General features: G+C 42.9%; 1 protein-coding gene across 2 annotated transcripts in view; it reads left to right on the forward strand.

Annotated features, from left to right (window-relative positions):
• Positions 1–14617, forward strand: part of COLEC12 (collectin subfamily member 12) — a 95755-nt gene that overhangs the window by 8926 nt on the left and 72212 nt on the right. For both annotated transcript variants that reach the window (XM_061995851.1, XM_061995852.1), the window contains exon 2: positions 2848–2898. In XM_061995851.1, the coding sequence (XP_061851835.1) occupies positions 2848–2898 (51 nt within the window). The remainder of the gene's footprint in view (positions 1–2847; positions 2899–14617) is intronic.

Consider the following 14617-nt stretch of genomic DNA (forward strand, 5'->3'; position numbering starts at 1 on the left):
TATATTTGCACACAATTTGAGCAAAGTGCCAAAGTGGCAGTTGTGACTGAAAGACCACTGAGCTTAATCTGTTAAATAATTTTAATAGACCTCACCTGAAATGCATTGCTGCCTGTTGCTAGATCCACTTACAAGGATTAAAAGAGATTTTTTTTCTGATGTTTTAGATCTTAGAGAGCAGGGAGACAGGTCACCTGTTGACAAAACTGACCCTACCCATCTCCACTTCTTTGTTTCAAATGCTCAAGAGGTCTTAAAAATTAGCAGATTCATGAATAATTATAAAGTGTTCAAAGCATTAAAAAAACCCCATCCCTATCAAGCATAGCACGCAGTGTTGCAGATATTAAGAATTAGATATATCTTTTAAAGTAGGAAGGTATCTGTCAATATGCATTTATCTCAGATATGTATGTGACATATATATATATGTCTGTTACAAATATAAAAAATTCCAAAGAAACTAAAATATTCTCATGACTATGTGACTAGAAGGCAATTCCATTGAGCTAAGCATGAAAAACACAACTAGGGAAGAGGCTGACAGACCAGGAGGAAGGTCACAGAGATGTGGCATTAGCATGAAGCTGCAGGTTTCAGACACTGCCCAGCTGCAGACATCAGATATGGATCCAATAAGTCAAATTACACTCCTGAGAAACAAAGAAGGTGATTGTGTTACGACCCCAATAGCAGGAGAGGGCAGGAAGCTAAGGGCTCTGGAGCTGATATCTTTTTTTGTGCAGAGTTTTATCTTTTCTGCAAGAGGGGAAAATTTTTCCTGAGTAGCTCACTTCTGGGATGAGAAGCTTGGTTGTTGACTGTTTACAGTTTATTAGCATTTGTCATGTTTTGTTGAGTGACCTTGCCTTCAGATAACATTTGGTACAATTAGGAGGGTTTGTAGCATTTGTTTTCCTAAAGGATTCTTTCAGCCTTCAAAACCAGGATGTGTTTGTTTTGCCTGAGGAATGTCCACTGGTTCTTCCATTTCTTAAGTGTACCTTTGAACTGGGAAGTCTAGCTTAAGATATCTTATATCTTGATGACTATGAGCTTTGAGCTGTTTTATCAAAAGTATTGTCTGAGTAAAGGGTGAAGTTCTGCAGAATTATGCATTTCATGGACTCCTTTGCTGCTTCAGGCAACTCAGACCTCAGTGCGTGACAGATTGCAGATCAGAAGGAGGCATGGGTCAGGTTTCTTGCTGGATTTCTTGCCTAAGTCAAATGACTTTGTTGGCCCTGGATGAGGACTGTATCTTTACTTCACCTTTGAGTTCAACCCTGCAAGATTTTGTTGTGGTCCTTGTTAGCTGCGGCACCAGTTAGCCCAATCTTGTGATGTAGAGCAGCCTGTTAATGTGCTCTCTGTGGACAATGAAGGTCTAACTGAGCACAGAGCTCTCGTTCCATCATGTCTGTTTGACTGCTTTGAGCCTTCTTTTGTGCTGATGCTTATTAAATGTTCCTTTGACTTTGAGCTTCTGATTCCTTCTCCCCTTGTATCGAGGAAAGGTCTGGATGGAGAGGTTGCAAGTGAGTGAGCTTCCTCAGCATCCCTTGCTGGAAGGGTAGTACAAGGTGGTGAAGCAGCTGCTGAAGCTTCCCAGGCTGCTGACTCTGGTTCCCTACTGCTTGCTGTAATGCAAGTGAAAGCCCAGGAGTACCTGGGTTTGAGAGAGCAGGGATTGTCATCAGTCCCCTGCGTTTGTTGCAGCATGGGGGCTGGCTGGCTCGGAAATGTTGCAAAGATGATGTGATTCCCCAGCGCAGCAGTGGGCTACAGATCAACAGCTGCCGGTTGGGAAGCCTTGTCCTGGGTCCTCTTTAAAGAAAGCCCAACAGAAGGTGTCCCACAATGTGAAATGCTGCTGGTGGAAGTGGGAATGAGTCTCCTTTGCTCCCCTCAGGAAACTGGGAGAAGAGCAGCCTGGGCTGTGTTGTCCTCCCTGGCAGTGGATCATCTGGCACAAAGGCTGGTGCTGGTATAAAGCAGGGCTCTCGCCTTCCCAACTCAGCAGAGAGACGGGTCGCATTGGCCAAAGGAGACTGAACACAGAAATATAAACATATCCTTTTTTAAAAATAAGAAGTTGTGGGTGTTTTTCTTCTGCTGATGCCAGCCTTTTCCAGTGCTGCTGGAAGGAAGTAGAGAAATTAAGCTTCTAACAAAATAAAATTGTGATTATTACCATTTTACTGCTTGCTAGCTGGTGAAGATGAGAGCAAAAGGGCTTGAATAGTTTTTATTTTCTTCATCTATCTGAGTTTGTTAGTTCTGTTTCCTACTTTTTACAGATCTTGCTTCTTCAGGCCAATCTGGTGCCTGTGGGAGGTGGTTGATGGATGGACAGCCATCCTCTCTGACTCCTCTCTCATTACTCAGCAAAGCAATGCATGGCATTCTATGCAAATGGCCCAGCTGATGCATGTATAACCTGAGCCCAACTGCCTGGATGACACAGGCAGAGGGCTGGAGCAAGTCCCATGTTCAGGGCGAGCCTGTCCAAGTGGAACACTTGTGACAATTATGACTGTCATCATGATGAGCAACGTGTCTGCTCTGGTCTCTACTTAGATGGCCAAGCAGGTCTCAAGATAGCTGCCAGGTGATAAATCATTTGTAGTCTGTATTTCTGCTGGGGATACCGGTTGAGGGAAAGGCTCTGAACTGCCTTTTCTACCCAAGGACAGAGGTGGGATATGAGCAATGGAGGGGAAGATCAGTACAAATTCATTAAACTTTCAAGTACATTAATTTATGAATGTGCACCTGTAAAAACTCCATCCCACCTTTTTCCAATGGTAGTAGTAATGATCTTTTTCTGTGTCTTTTTTTCTCCAGACGATTTTGCAGAGGAGGAGGAGGTGCAGTCCTTCGGCTACAAGAGGTTTGGTAAGTGGCAGGTCTTTCAGCTCACTATTGGATAGTGCTTATGTCAATTAAAACACTTGCTGTTAAAACCTCCCTTGCTGGCAGCAAGAAAGCATACAGGTACAGTCCTGTTGTCAACTTCAGCCTAAAATCTGCTTGCAGGAAGGTGTGATTTTTAGACTTGGTTTATATTCTTGGCAAACATGCTTTGGAAATAGCCCTGATCAGAAAAAAGTGGTTGGTTTCATTATTTGATCCTTAGCATTATGGCAATGGAGCCCATGCCTGAGCAGAAATGAACATGCTGCCTGTAAAAGTGTCCACATCTCTTACACGTCCTATGCGCGGCTGGACTTTCCTTTGGTCCACAGGCTGATGTGCAGATGGGATTGTAGGTGGCCTGGGACCTCCTGCCTAGATCTCAAAAGAGAAGTAAAAGTATTATGGTATGAATGCATTCGGATGTAAAAAAATATTAAAACTAAGTCGGTCACTTTCTTTTTTCCACCTTTTTTCATTTTTTGACGTTTGTTTACTGCAAATGGCCTTCTCATATGAAGAAGGCAGTGCCACTCATCTCTGCACAGTGGTCAACAGCCTTCAAGGCTCCTCTTTTCAAGTTTCTCGTGTTCTCTTTTCTTTTGGGAAACTCTTCAGTCTCTACAGCTTCACCCAGACAGGCCGAATCCTATCCCTCTGGCCACAGGGAGGTGATGCAGTGTCCCCTGAGCTCCCGCAGCACCAACTTTGTCTTGGAGAAGCCAAAGGGACTCGTCATGGAAGCTGCAAGCAGCCTTTTCAACTTAAGCCATTGGGATAAAAGTTCACCTTTTCTCTCCTGGCTGCAAAAAGAGTAATTTTTAACAACCCTGCTTGGCAAACAGACAGGAAAGGCAGGCTGAAAATAAGAATTAAAAAACTAAGTCAACAATTCCCTCCATCCCAAAAGGGGCAGGGAGAGGGAGCGTAAGGAGATGAGGCTTTCAGGAGATGGGGATCACATTCGCATGACCTCTTCTACCCCCTGAACTACTCCACCGCTCCCTGCTGTTGAGCTTTATTTTGGATGGGTCAGCCAACCACAGAGCCAGCATCTGTGGCTTGGGAAGTCCTGACATAAGGCTGCACACAGGGTTTTTTCCTACTCTTTTTTTCTTTTTTTTTTTTCCTTAACTCTGGATTAGGCCCTAGAATAGCAAAAAAGAAAAAATCTTGAGAAATGAGAAGAAATGTTAACTGTTCCTGTCACCTCCAGCTGAGTAAAAAATGTTAGGATTCATCAACAGCTACAAAAAGAGCGTCTCTCTGTGTTGCCTCCTACCTAGGTATCCTTGGTCAGCGTGCTCATGCAGTGAACTGTAAAAGGTTTTAGCAAGGAGTGAGTACCCCACTAACCTTACTATCCCAGTAGTAAGTGCACCGCTGTGACATTATGGGATCTTTGTGTGTTAACTTGCTTTCATTTCTTTCGTTCTCCCATGTAATGTGGTGTACCAATGTGAATTATTTCTCCTCTTAGAAACGGAGGGTTTATCTGAGCATTTCCAGAAATGCCTGTACTGTTGCACTTGATGAGGTGGCAGGGAGGGAGGAGACAGCCAGCAGTGTGGCAGTGGCAGGAGGAGGAGATTTCACCACAAAAGAAGAGACAGGGTAGTTACACCCTTAGGAAACAACCATAACCCGCTTCTCCTTCACAAAAACAACATTGCTTTTCTTAGGGAGCAGATGTCTGCAGTACAGAAGAGCCTCGACTGAAAGGGGACTGGGGTCCTGAAGCCATAGCATTGGCACTGGGCACTCCCATACCCATTTCCTCCTTTTTGCCAGTGTCCTGGAACAGCTAGGGAAGAGCTAGTCTGACCTAGTTGCTATACATCCCTGCCATACCAGCATGCATATTGTTTGCCTGCAAGGGCTTGTGCTTTTGTGGCCCCTAAAGAGGTTATTTCCTCTCCCTCAGAAAACCTGACTTGGTAAGTTCCCATTTCTACAGTCCCTGCTGCCTTTTGAGGCAGCCTCCAAACAACCTCTGGAGGGAGTGGGAGACATGTGCCTTCAGCAGTACCATTTTCTTCATCTGGCACCATGCTCCTCTGTTCAGGAAGGTGACATGCACATCTTTTAAAAAAACTCCAGATTCACTGGCTGGCTGGGTTGTCATTTCCAGTGAAGCACCAGAGGTTGCTTTTGGGACTAAAATCCAGCTGAGTAGTTCAAGCCCCTGCCTCATCAGTAGGAAACATTCTGCCTGCTGTCACAACTGTGTTCCCTCTTGGCCCTGCATCCTCCTTGGTAAGAAAAGACAGTATGGGGAAGCAAGTTTTGTTTGACAAAACCTTGGTAAAAGATCGTTTTGAAAGGAGTCCTGTCCTGTCCACTGGCTTGCACTATAGACATCCCGGCACTGTTCCTGTACAGCCTACTGGAGCAGACAGTGATAAAAGCTAACATGAGTTATTTGTTTCAGGAGCCATTGTGTAAGAGCAGTTGTGTTGATATATTGTGACCAGAGTAGTCCCTGTATGCCCCACTGAGACATGGTAGGAGGACCTACCATGCCTGTGTGACTCCATCATTTGGAAGTACGAGGCCTTGTTTGGAGCAAAACGTGCTCTGAGGGGGAGATGGCTAAAGCACGAGTGGTTTCTAAAAGCCATGGCTTGTAGTGAGTCACTGCTGGCAGCTGGGAACATGTGTTGGTCAGCACTTGGCAGGCAAAGCCTCGACCAAACTGCTTTCCTAGAGTTCAGCTGAAGAGTTTATTATTAGCTGCCTTGTTGCTGGAGCCTGTAGTTTGGTTCAAGGAAGGAAGAGATCTGCGGAGGGAGGAAGGGAGAAAGGCATTCTGTAACAATTCTCCTTTTGGGGAAGAAGATTTTGAAAAAAACGACTGAATGCGTGCTGTCCTGCACGCTTCCCCTTTTCTCTTAATCTTTCTGTCCCTTCTCCTCAAATAAGCTAACTTCAGAGAATTTATCATGCTACTTTATTTTTCAGTTAGCAAGACATTAACTCGTTACATTGAGTCAAACATGCTAAGCATAACATACTAATGCAGTAAACAACAATGAATACAGATGCAGACAACTCAAGGTACTAGGAGGAGACACACCAGCATCTTTTGAGCTTGGGACAAATTTGCTGCAAGGGTCAGGGATGTTGAGGAAAGCACTCTTTCCAGCTGACTGATGCTGTTTACTTCTTCTCAATGGATGCTACAGATGCCAGGGAGGCTGCCAAAAGTGCAACGCTCAGCTGCAAAGCCTCCAGATTGCTGCAATGAGAAACCACATGAGGAAGCGTGTTTCTTATCACCCTTACTTCATCATCAGTCACTGCTCAGGCAGCTTTGAAGTTATCTGCTTCAGATAAGAAGTTATGCCTCTCCACTGGTTTTCCTCTACCAGATTGCCACCAATGATAAGTCTTTTGTCAATCAATGTCATTAGTTTGCACCATCACATGCACACTCTGCTTTGGGAAACAATGAATGAGGAAACAGCAAAACTTTCTTTTCAATATTACACACTTTTGGGATGCTGAGTCTCAAGTCTGAGAGCTCAGACTACTCTGTCTTTCAAGCTCTAGGCATAGACCCAAGCAGGGGAATTGAAGGGAATTAATAGACTCTAAGGGGGCAGGCAGGTTTGTTCCTCCTAACTTGTGGTATTCCCAGGTAATAGGTACAGAGATTAGTGTGAATTTTGTTTCTTTATGTGAACATTTTAGAACTTAAAACCTGCATTTTACTGAATAGAGCCTTTAATGTAGCAATTCGACGTGAAGTTATTCATTGCAAAGCTTGAAGCTACAGTACAAGATGGAACAGCTGAAAGCAAAGGTCTTTGAACTGTTAAAAGGAATGGTCTTTGAACTGTTGCAAAGCACATTTGTAATGTTTTAGAAAACAATCTTTGAAGAAATGAGGTGAAAGGCCTGTTAATGAAGGAAAACCTCCCAAAGAAGCAAAAGATACAGCCAGTACATGATAGATAAGTAGAAGACTAAACAGCTTGTGTAAGATAATTACCCTTTGCCCTTGGCAAACATCCAGGATTGGAGGCTGTAAGCCTGTCCACAACAGTAGAATCCATCTCAGTCTCCCCCATGTTCTAGATTTTTAGTCAGGATCCTGCCCGCCTTCACTTTCCCACTCCCCTGCCGTACGGCTGAGCTATTAGTAGGGGACAGTCCCTCATGTGCCCAGGGAGCTCCAGTGCCCACCAAGGCAAGGGTCCTCTGGTCTTCCCTACACTTTCTAGGTCAACAGCTGACAGGAAAGAAGTTAAAAAAATTACCGATATGCCCCCTCAAGTTAGGCAAGGTATGCAAGAGAAGACTGGGTCAGGATGTCCCTTCTTCATGGTTATGACAGTCCAGCTCCTGAACATCATTCCAGGTGTAAGAATGAAGTCTAGGAATTTCTGGACCAGAAATGGATGAATAATCCTGCCACGTGGTAATGAAATCTACGGTACTAAAAGATGTGGAGGATAGAACCACTCATATTTGGAACTAGCTGAACTAGACCCATTTAATGACTGTTTTCTCACTATATATTGTTTAGAGCATTTAATACAGTGAGAAGCTATGTATTATTTCTTCACCTTTGATAGGATACAACTGGGAAGTTTTAGGAGTGTAACAATTGATAAAAGCCTGACAAATGGTTTGCAGGAAATAATGAAAAATTAGAGCTGGAAATTTTTTTCAGAAAAGGATTTTAAAAATACATATTTATTTTCTGCCTATAAAAACAGTTCAAACAAGATCATGGTAAGCAAAACTCATGGCTGGGAATTTTGTGATAGTTCAGAAATAGCATTTATTTATTAACAGTGCACAGGCAGAATAATTTTAGTCCTCATCTCTGGATAAATCCAGGCCATTGTTCACATCTAGAATAAAGTGCACAAAAAAATGTCTGGCATCAGTCTGGTAGTGTGCTATGTCCACACAACCCTTAAGCCCCTAACAAAAAAAAAAATAGAAGTTCTAAGCTTTAGGAATTTGTCAACTTTCTTTACGGTTTGTAAATGACCAGTGAGGGATTTCAGGTGCCACAAGCCACATGCCTCCCTGGGCATTCTTTCACATATATGCCTGCAGCGTGTAATTGTATGGCTTAATAAAAAGTCACAAGGTCACAGAACTTATAAAGCCAGAGGAAAGTTGTGCACATTGCTTCCAGTTCACTGATCTGGCCATATTTATCAGATGAGGATTTTTGCCGTGTGCGTCCAGGGGTAATTAAATCCCTACTGGATGGCGCTGCCTGTGTGGCTGTTCAACTTAAGCCAAGAAACTTCATTTTGAGCACCCCATGGCCAGCAATGTGGAAGGGAGCTGAGCTTGCCCTCTCCTAGGGAAAGCCCTCAGTGGTGGAGAAAGCCCAGCAACCTCAGGGGTTTTGGGTTTGTGCTGAGGCTTCAGTCCCATGCATCTGGAGCTGCATGTAAAGGGACCGCCTGTGTAGGCTTTTCTTTTCCAGTACATACTCCGAGTACTGGGGCAGTTGGCAGGGAATTGAAGTCTCAGTAAATAAATAAACACTGACATGTGTGCAGTATTGCCATTGTAGAGGAACATCAAGGTATGTCCCTCCTTTGTCAGTAGCTTCTGTCTCTTTTGATGTAAAAGGCATGGGTGATAGATGGATTATTGCTGGTATGTCCAAACCATAAATTTAAAATCACCAGTCTTCCTAAAGATAGAAAATAGTTAAATAAATCCATCAGTGATAAATCCATCAGTGTCAGGCAGTAATAGCAAGATCTGAAAGGTTTTCAATCTATGTGTTCTGTGCTAATTTGCTCATGAGCTGTAAGAGCCATTCAGATCTATGGGCTTGAAGCTGCCCCTCTCCAGCCCGTCCTGCTGTGCCTGGCTAAAGGCACTTCTCATCTAATCCAAACCCATAAAGAGGCCTCTTAGCAGTGCCGTGGAGACTAAAGTCATTCCAGCTGCATGCTCTTAGGTATGCAATCTATTTTCTCTTAGTTACGGGATTTTCCTAATACAATTAACATTCTTGCCATGTTTCTTCTTATGTTGCATTGCAGCAATACCTGTTTGATCAATCTCTGTCTTTTACAGAGGTGCGTTGAAAGGCAGTGTGGTCGTCATTATGTGTGAATTTTGCTCTCTATTTTTCATTAGAGCTATAAAATAGGTGGGTGGGCTGAACAGCACATTGTATTTACAAATGGAATGAAAAATATTGGCTCTACGGTACACAACACCTGGGGATTTTGTATTTACTTCCCTGTAAACTAGCTGGACAAGTAATGATATTTGGTTACATCAGCTTGCTGCCAAAACACCTAGGTTGCATTATGGCCCATTCAGATTCATTTAAAAGATTACCCATGAAATTAATGTCTTGGAAGGGAACTGGTACTGAAACTCTTATGTTTCCATGCAAAGGAGCAACACATGAAAACTGTGAGAGAAATGGAAATTTCACATAAGAAGCTATCAGAACAAGGGGGAAAAAAACCCCAACAGTAGGGAGTACTTTGTAGTGGACTCTCCCAGTGCTGCTGAGGGACTGTAGCACACACCAGCATTATTTCTGAGCTCCTCTTAAGCTTTATTCAAAATACAAGTCTGCCTTTGTAGCCAGCTGCAATACTCTGGTCTTTACTGCATGCTGTTAACTGTCAAGGTTGCAGGTGCTCAGATGTGTCTAATTGATCTTTGGCTTTTCTGTACCTCCTCCAGAGTCATTTGCCATCAAAAAGCTGTGCTTACTGCCAGTGACACAGACACAGAGGTGCCTCATGAGAGAGGGGGTGATATTTTCCCCTGAGGATATGTTATTAGATATATCTAACAACACTCACAAATAAAACACATACCTGTTGGATACTTCTTACTTTGGTATTCTAGATTCCTTGTATTTCCTCAAAACATCCTGGAGCTCTAACACCCACATAAAGTGACATGGCAGAGGTGACATCCCCACACTTGATTCTGCCAGGAACTGAGCCCTTTGCAAACACTGTTCAGCATCCCATTGAGTCAGGTCCTGGAAGCTGCTGTCTGCATAAAGTGGTGCTGCTGCCATCACTTTGCCAGCAATTTACGAACAAGTATGCTCACCCTGAAGAGCTGTGTATTAATCAGCAGATATCAAGACAAATAGTTGATACCAGTTAGCTTGACAGACGTGTTGACAGACACATGCACTGCCTCATACAATAAGCCTCTAACTTAGGAAGCCTTTCTGCCTTTGACTGCCTTACTCAAAAGCCCCTGTAGTCATTTCTCCTTGCTACAGTTAAAGGAGCAGTTGTCTCTCCTGCTATCTCCTTCAACATCATCCCAGGGAAGAGGAAAGATCAGATTAAATGGTTATTATGGCATTCTGAACTCTCAGAAGTATTGGAACAAAAGTTGCCACAAGGTTTTGACTTAAGATGTAGCTTAATATTACTTGAAGCTTCCCTGCATGACTGGTGTCTGGTTTCCATGCTCCTGGGGAAGCTGCTGTGAAGAAAGTGGGAAACCTTACCAGCCTGGCCCAGATCTAACCTGGACCTGGAGAAGGACACAGACCCAGATCCAGCAGTTGCTGTTGTCTCTCACCATCACACCCAGCAGCCCTGAGCACAGGCAGTGTACTGGGACAGGTGACACATAATTTTCTTGTACATAGTACATTTCTTGATGATTTTAGGAGTGAAATTTTTATGTGTGAAGATTGAATTCCATATGAAATCTAAATATCAGGCTTGGGGGGTTGTCATTTCACCTACTTTAGGGACCCTAGGCATCTGCCTCTTTAAAGACACCCATCCTTAAAATGACAGTAGCAAGGAGAGGCTAATGCTCCGTGAAGGGTAAAAGCATCACGCTCTTGGTCATTTTGAGTTACTACATAGAGATCTTCAATTCCAGATCTCTGTATCATGTCCTACATGAATGCTGGGGAAAGCATATAAATGCCTAAAGAAGCCTGTGAGAGAGAATGGCAACAGGAATAGCACAATTAAAGACTCTATAAGTATTTTAGGCTGGTTTTGCCTGTCGCAGACACTAACAGCGAACAGTATGTTGCTTTGCTATAAGTCAAAACCAATTCAACCTCCACTGTGCTGCAGTACAACAATTAGCCAAAGGAAAGCTGGAATTAACTTTCTGCATATGGGTAAATCTAAGTGAAGCAGCCAAGAGCCTGGAAATTTCCATTTGTCCTGTTTCAGCTTGGGTTAAGTGAGTGGGCTGAGATTCTGGAAAGCAAAGAGGTGTTGGGAGGGAGGTGTGAGTGGGAAGGAGTCTTGCTCGGTGCCCGGAGCCAGCACAGACAAGTATTGTGCAATGGGTGCACGGAGAGGTTTGTGTCCTGCAGATACTCTTCTGCTCGGTCAGGAATGTGTCTGGAAAACCCACCCAGCCAGAGAGAGAGATCGATGCCTTACATAAATAAAATGCTTTTTGTTGGTAATAATGCTTTTTGTTGGTCAATAGGGCTTTTTGTTGGTCAGTGTGTGACTCTTAATGGAGGCAGATGGAGGGTTTTTTGCAGATGGAGTGCAAGACATAGTGAACTACTTCTCTTCAGTCCAGCCAAAGCTCGTAAGGAGACTTTGTATTAACAGTCTTGTGCAGGCATTCAGGCCTAGCGTAACAGGACTTCATAGCATCTTTTCTGATATCTCTTTGGTAATGCTACAAAGATGATGGGTGGATCAGTTTTCTTTTAAGGATGACTGGGCACTAGGGTCTACTTAATGGGGTTTTGCTGCGTATCTTTCAAAACCTGAAATTTTAAAACTTTGGAAAATACTTATTGATTTTCTTGATGTAACATGTATCTATGTGCATGTTACCAAGATCTTGGCCAGGAACATGGAAAACTCTACTGAGTTTTATATTTTTAATTAGTCCAGGAATGGACACAGATGCTTCTGTTTGCCAGGCTTGAGGTCAGTATACCCTGCATTTGGCAGTGCTTAGTGGCAGAAAAATACTTGCCCTTTATATTTTACTACAAGGTTAAGGTATGATTTCAGACCATCTGTGTACACAGGAACAACTGGTAAGTGAAAGATTCCTTACGTACGTTTCTGCTTTATCATATAATGGAGGACAATCTGGTTATAAAAAATAATACATAGAGCCAAGGGATATTTTCCTTCCTTCCTTCTCCCTAGAAGTCTGTTGCTTCAGGTGGAAATATGGCATATAATGCCCCACCTGACTGAAGATTTAATTTTAAATCTGACCTGTTGAGACTCAAGTTTGGAGTGGGAGAGCTTTTGTCCTTAATTAACATTTTGAAGAATCCAAAGCCAGAATAACCTGAACACCTGCTGTCAAGGTTTCAACATAGCATCTGTGCACAGCTGAATTCACTTGTTCCCAGAAGTTATTGCATATGACTGCTTGTATGCACAAATTTTGTATTTAAACCTATTTGGTCCTTTTCATATGAATACACCCAAACTGGATTTGGGTCAGTGTGTTGGACTAAATAACAGCAGAACTTCAAATATACAAAAAACACCCATGGACTAGATTGCATGTAGGTTGCATCTGGAAATCTGTGATCCACACATGTTCCTGGGCATATTGTTCCCCACATCTGGAAAGTAAAAAAATCTTATAGGTAGTTCTTGTTCTAATCCTGTTCCAAGTCCCCAGACACAAGTCTCCTCTCTGCCTCAAATATGCCAACTAATCTTTGCTTTAGAACTTACTTGTCTTCTTAAAAAAACAGGTTACTGCTTGATTAATGATATTCCATGCTTAATTTCTTCAAAAAATGTATTTCAATGACCATATGCACATTTCAATATGGTGCAAAATTTCTTCAGTCTAAGTGCCTTGCAGAAAGCAGCTGAGGTGAGGATGGGAGAATGCACAGCATGGGTCAGTTGTAAGGGGAAGAGAACAAACCAGTATCTGTTTTTTCTGCTCACTGCAGAGGAGATGAAAAATATTTCCAAAATATTGAAAGCTTTTTAAATGGGGCCTTTTTAAATAGTTGGTCAAGATTAGCTAAAATTAGGAGAAACTTTGAGGTATCGACGTAAGGAGTTTGGTGTGTATGAGGATCCGAATCAGCTGAAATACTGCAGGAGGATGAAATGTAGACATGTTTTTGTTGTCTCTTTCTGGATCATCAAACATAACCAAAGTAAAGATCATTTTTCAGAGACCCATAATTCATCCTGTATTTGCTCCATCCCTGCTGATCCCAAATGGGACACATCCTTTCTACAGGGTCCAAAACATCACAGGAAGCCACATCTATGGAACATCCCTCTGCTTTCTGTGGTGTTCACAGTCCAAGTGTTAGTTCATTGAGGTGCAGAAAACAGCATGCTTTGTGGAGATGCTGCTCTGTGGTGCTGTAAGGGAACTCCATGTTCTGCTTTTCCTCTTCAAGAGGTAGCAGGAGCAAAGCAGAGGTGGTTCTTGTCCTTTTTCTCTTTAGATGGAAGTCTGTCCCTTATTACCACCCATTCCCTCTGCCCATAGGGGTTCAGTCTGCAGCAGAAGACAAAAAGTATATCTCAGCTTCAGTACTGAGCCCACCAAGAATACATGGCAGGGAAATTTGGTAGCTGCAGGAAATGCCTGCCATTCCCAGAGGGCAATCGGCACCCCATAAACCCTGTAAACTTCACAGCTTGCCTCTTGCTTCAGCAAACCTTGACTCTAGGCCAGGAACAGATGAAGAGACAGCAAAAGCTTTAACCCTTTTGCCCAGTGTGTTACCGCCATGTGGGCTGACACACAGAATGAGAGGGTGTTAGCTGGGGGCCCACCTATGCAGCAACAGCCACATCTGCTCCTCTGCTGCAGCCGTGCATCCCGACTCCTGAGAAACTCATATTCTTGGCAAACTGCTTTGTGAAATACAGCACGGCGAAGCTGTTTTTATTCTCAGTCATCTGTCCAAGAGGTTACTGTGAGTAGTTCGTTGCCTTAATAAAGAGAAATGAATCTGTGTTCTCCACAAGCCCTTTTTATTACACATAGTTTGAATAGCAGTTGAGCCTCTAATCATGTCCAATGGAAAGAAGACCCCTTGTGAAAGCCTGCAGAGAATGAATTTTCACATGCATGAAACCAGATTACCAAAAAACCCACACAAAATAACCAAAAGAGCTACCAATAATATGTGTATGTCCAGTGGATGTTCAAGATGCCCTAGAAGAGATTAAGTATAAGTATCTTTGCAAAAAGAAGCAGAGGAGCTGACTTTGAAATTAAAAATCATCTTATGCCAAAGGAATACTTATGTCACTATAATCCTCTTCATTTTGAGCCTGCTGATTGAGACAATGTGGCACTATAATGATTTTCTTTTTCTCCCTTCTGGGAGGTTTCTAAAACAGTGTTTTAGAAAGAAAAATAAATAATGTCTAATGTCTTTTCAGTTGTTCTTCTGGGGAGAATTGTGGTGAGTTAAAAGAAAACACTTGGTGAAGCTGTGAATGGGGGACATTTCCAGGGTGGATGTGTTCTGAGGTTTGTTTGGGTTTTTATAATACTCTACTCCTACTTTTTTTTAAAAAAAAGAAATAGCTTTCTTGTGCTTTTAAAATAGTGGAAACTACATTAAGAAATTCCTCCTTATTCCACCAGTTATGAGAGCTTTGCAGGGTGATGTGTTACAGGACTACCACCATCTTTGCAGATGTGCCTTTGGAAAGTTCTGCTGGAAGGAAGCCATGATCCTGCCCTAGTCTTGACTCGGGCAAATTCCCAGCAAGGAGTTTTT

The sequence above is a fragment of the Colius striatus genome, chromosome 4, assembly GCF_028858725.1.
Source record: "Colius striatus isolate bColStr4 chromosome 4, bColStr4.1.hap1, whole genome shotgun sequence".
Taxonomy (NCBI): Eukaryota; Metazoa; Chordata; class Aves; order Coliiformes; family Coliidae; genus Colius; species Colius striatus.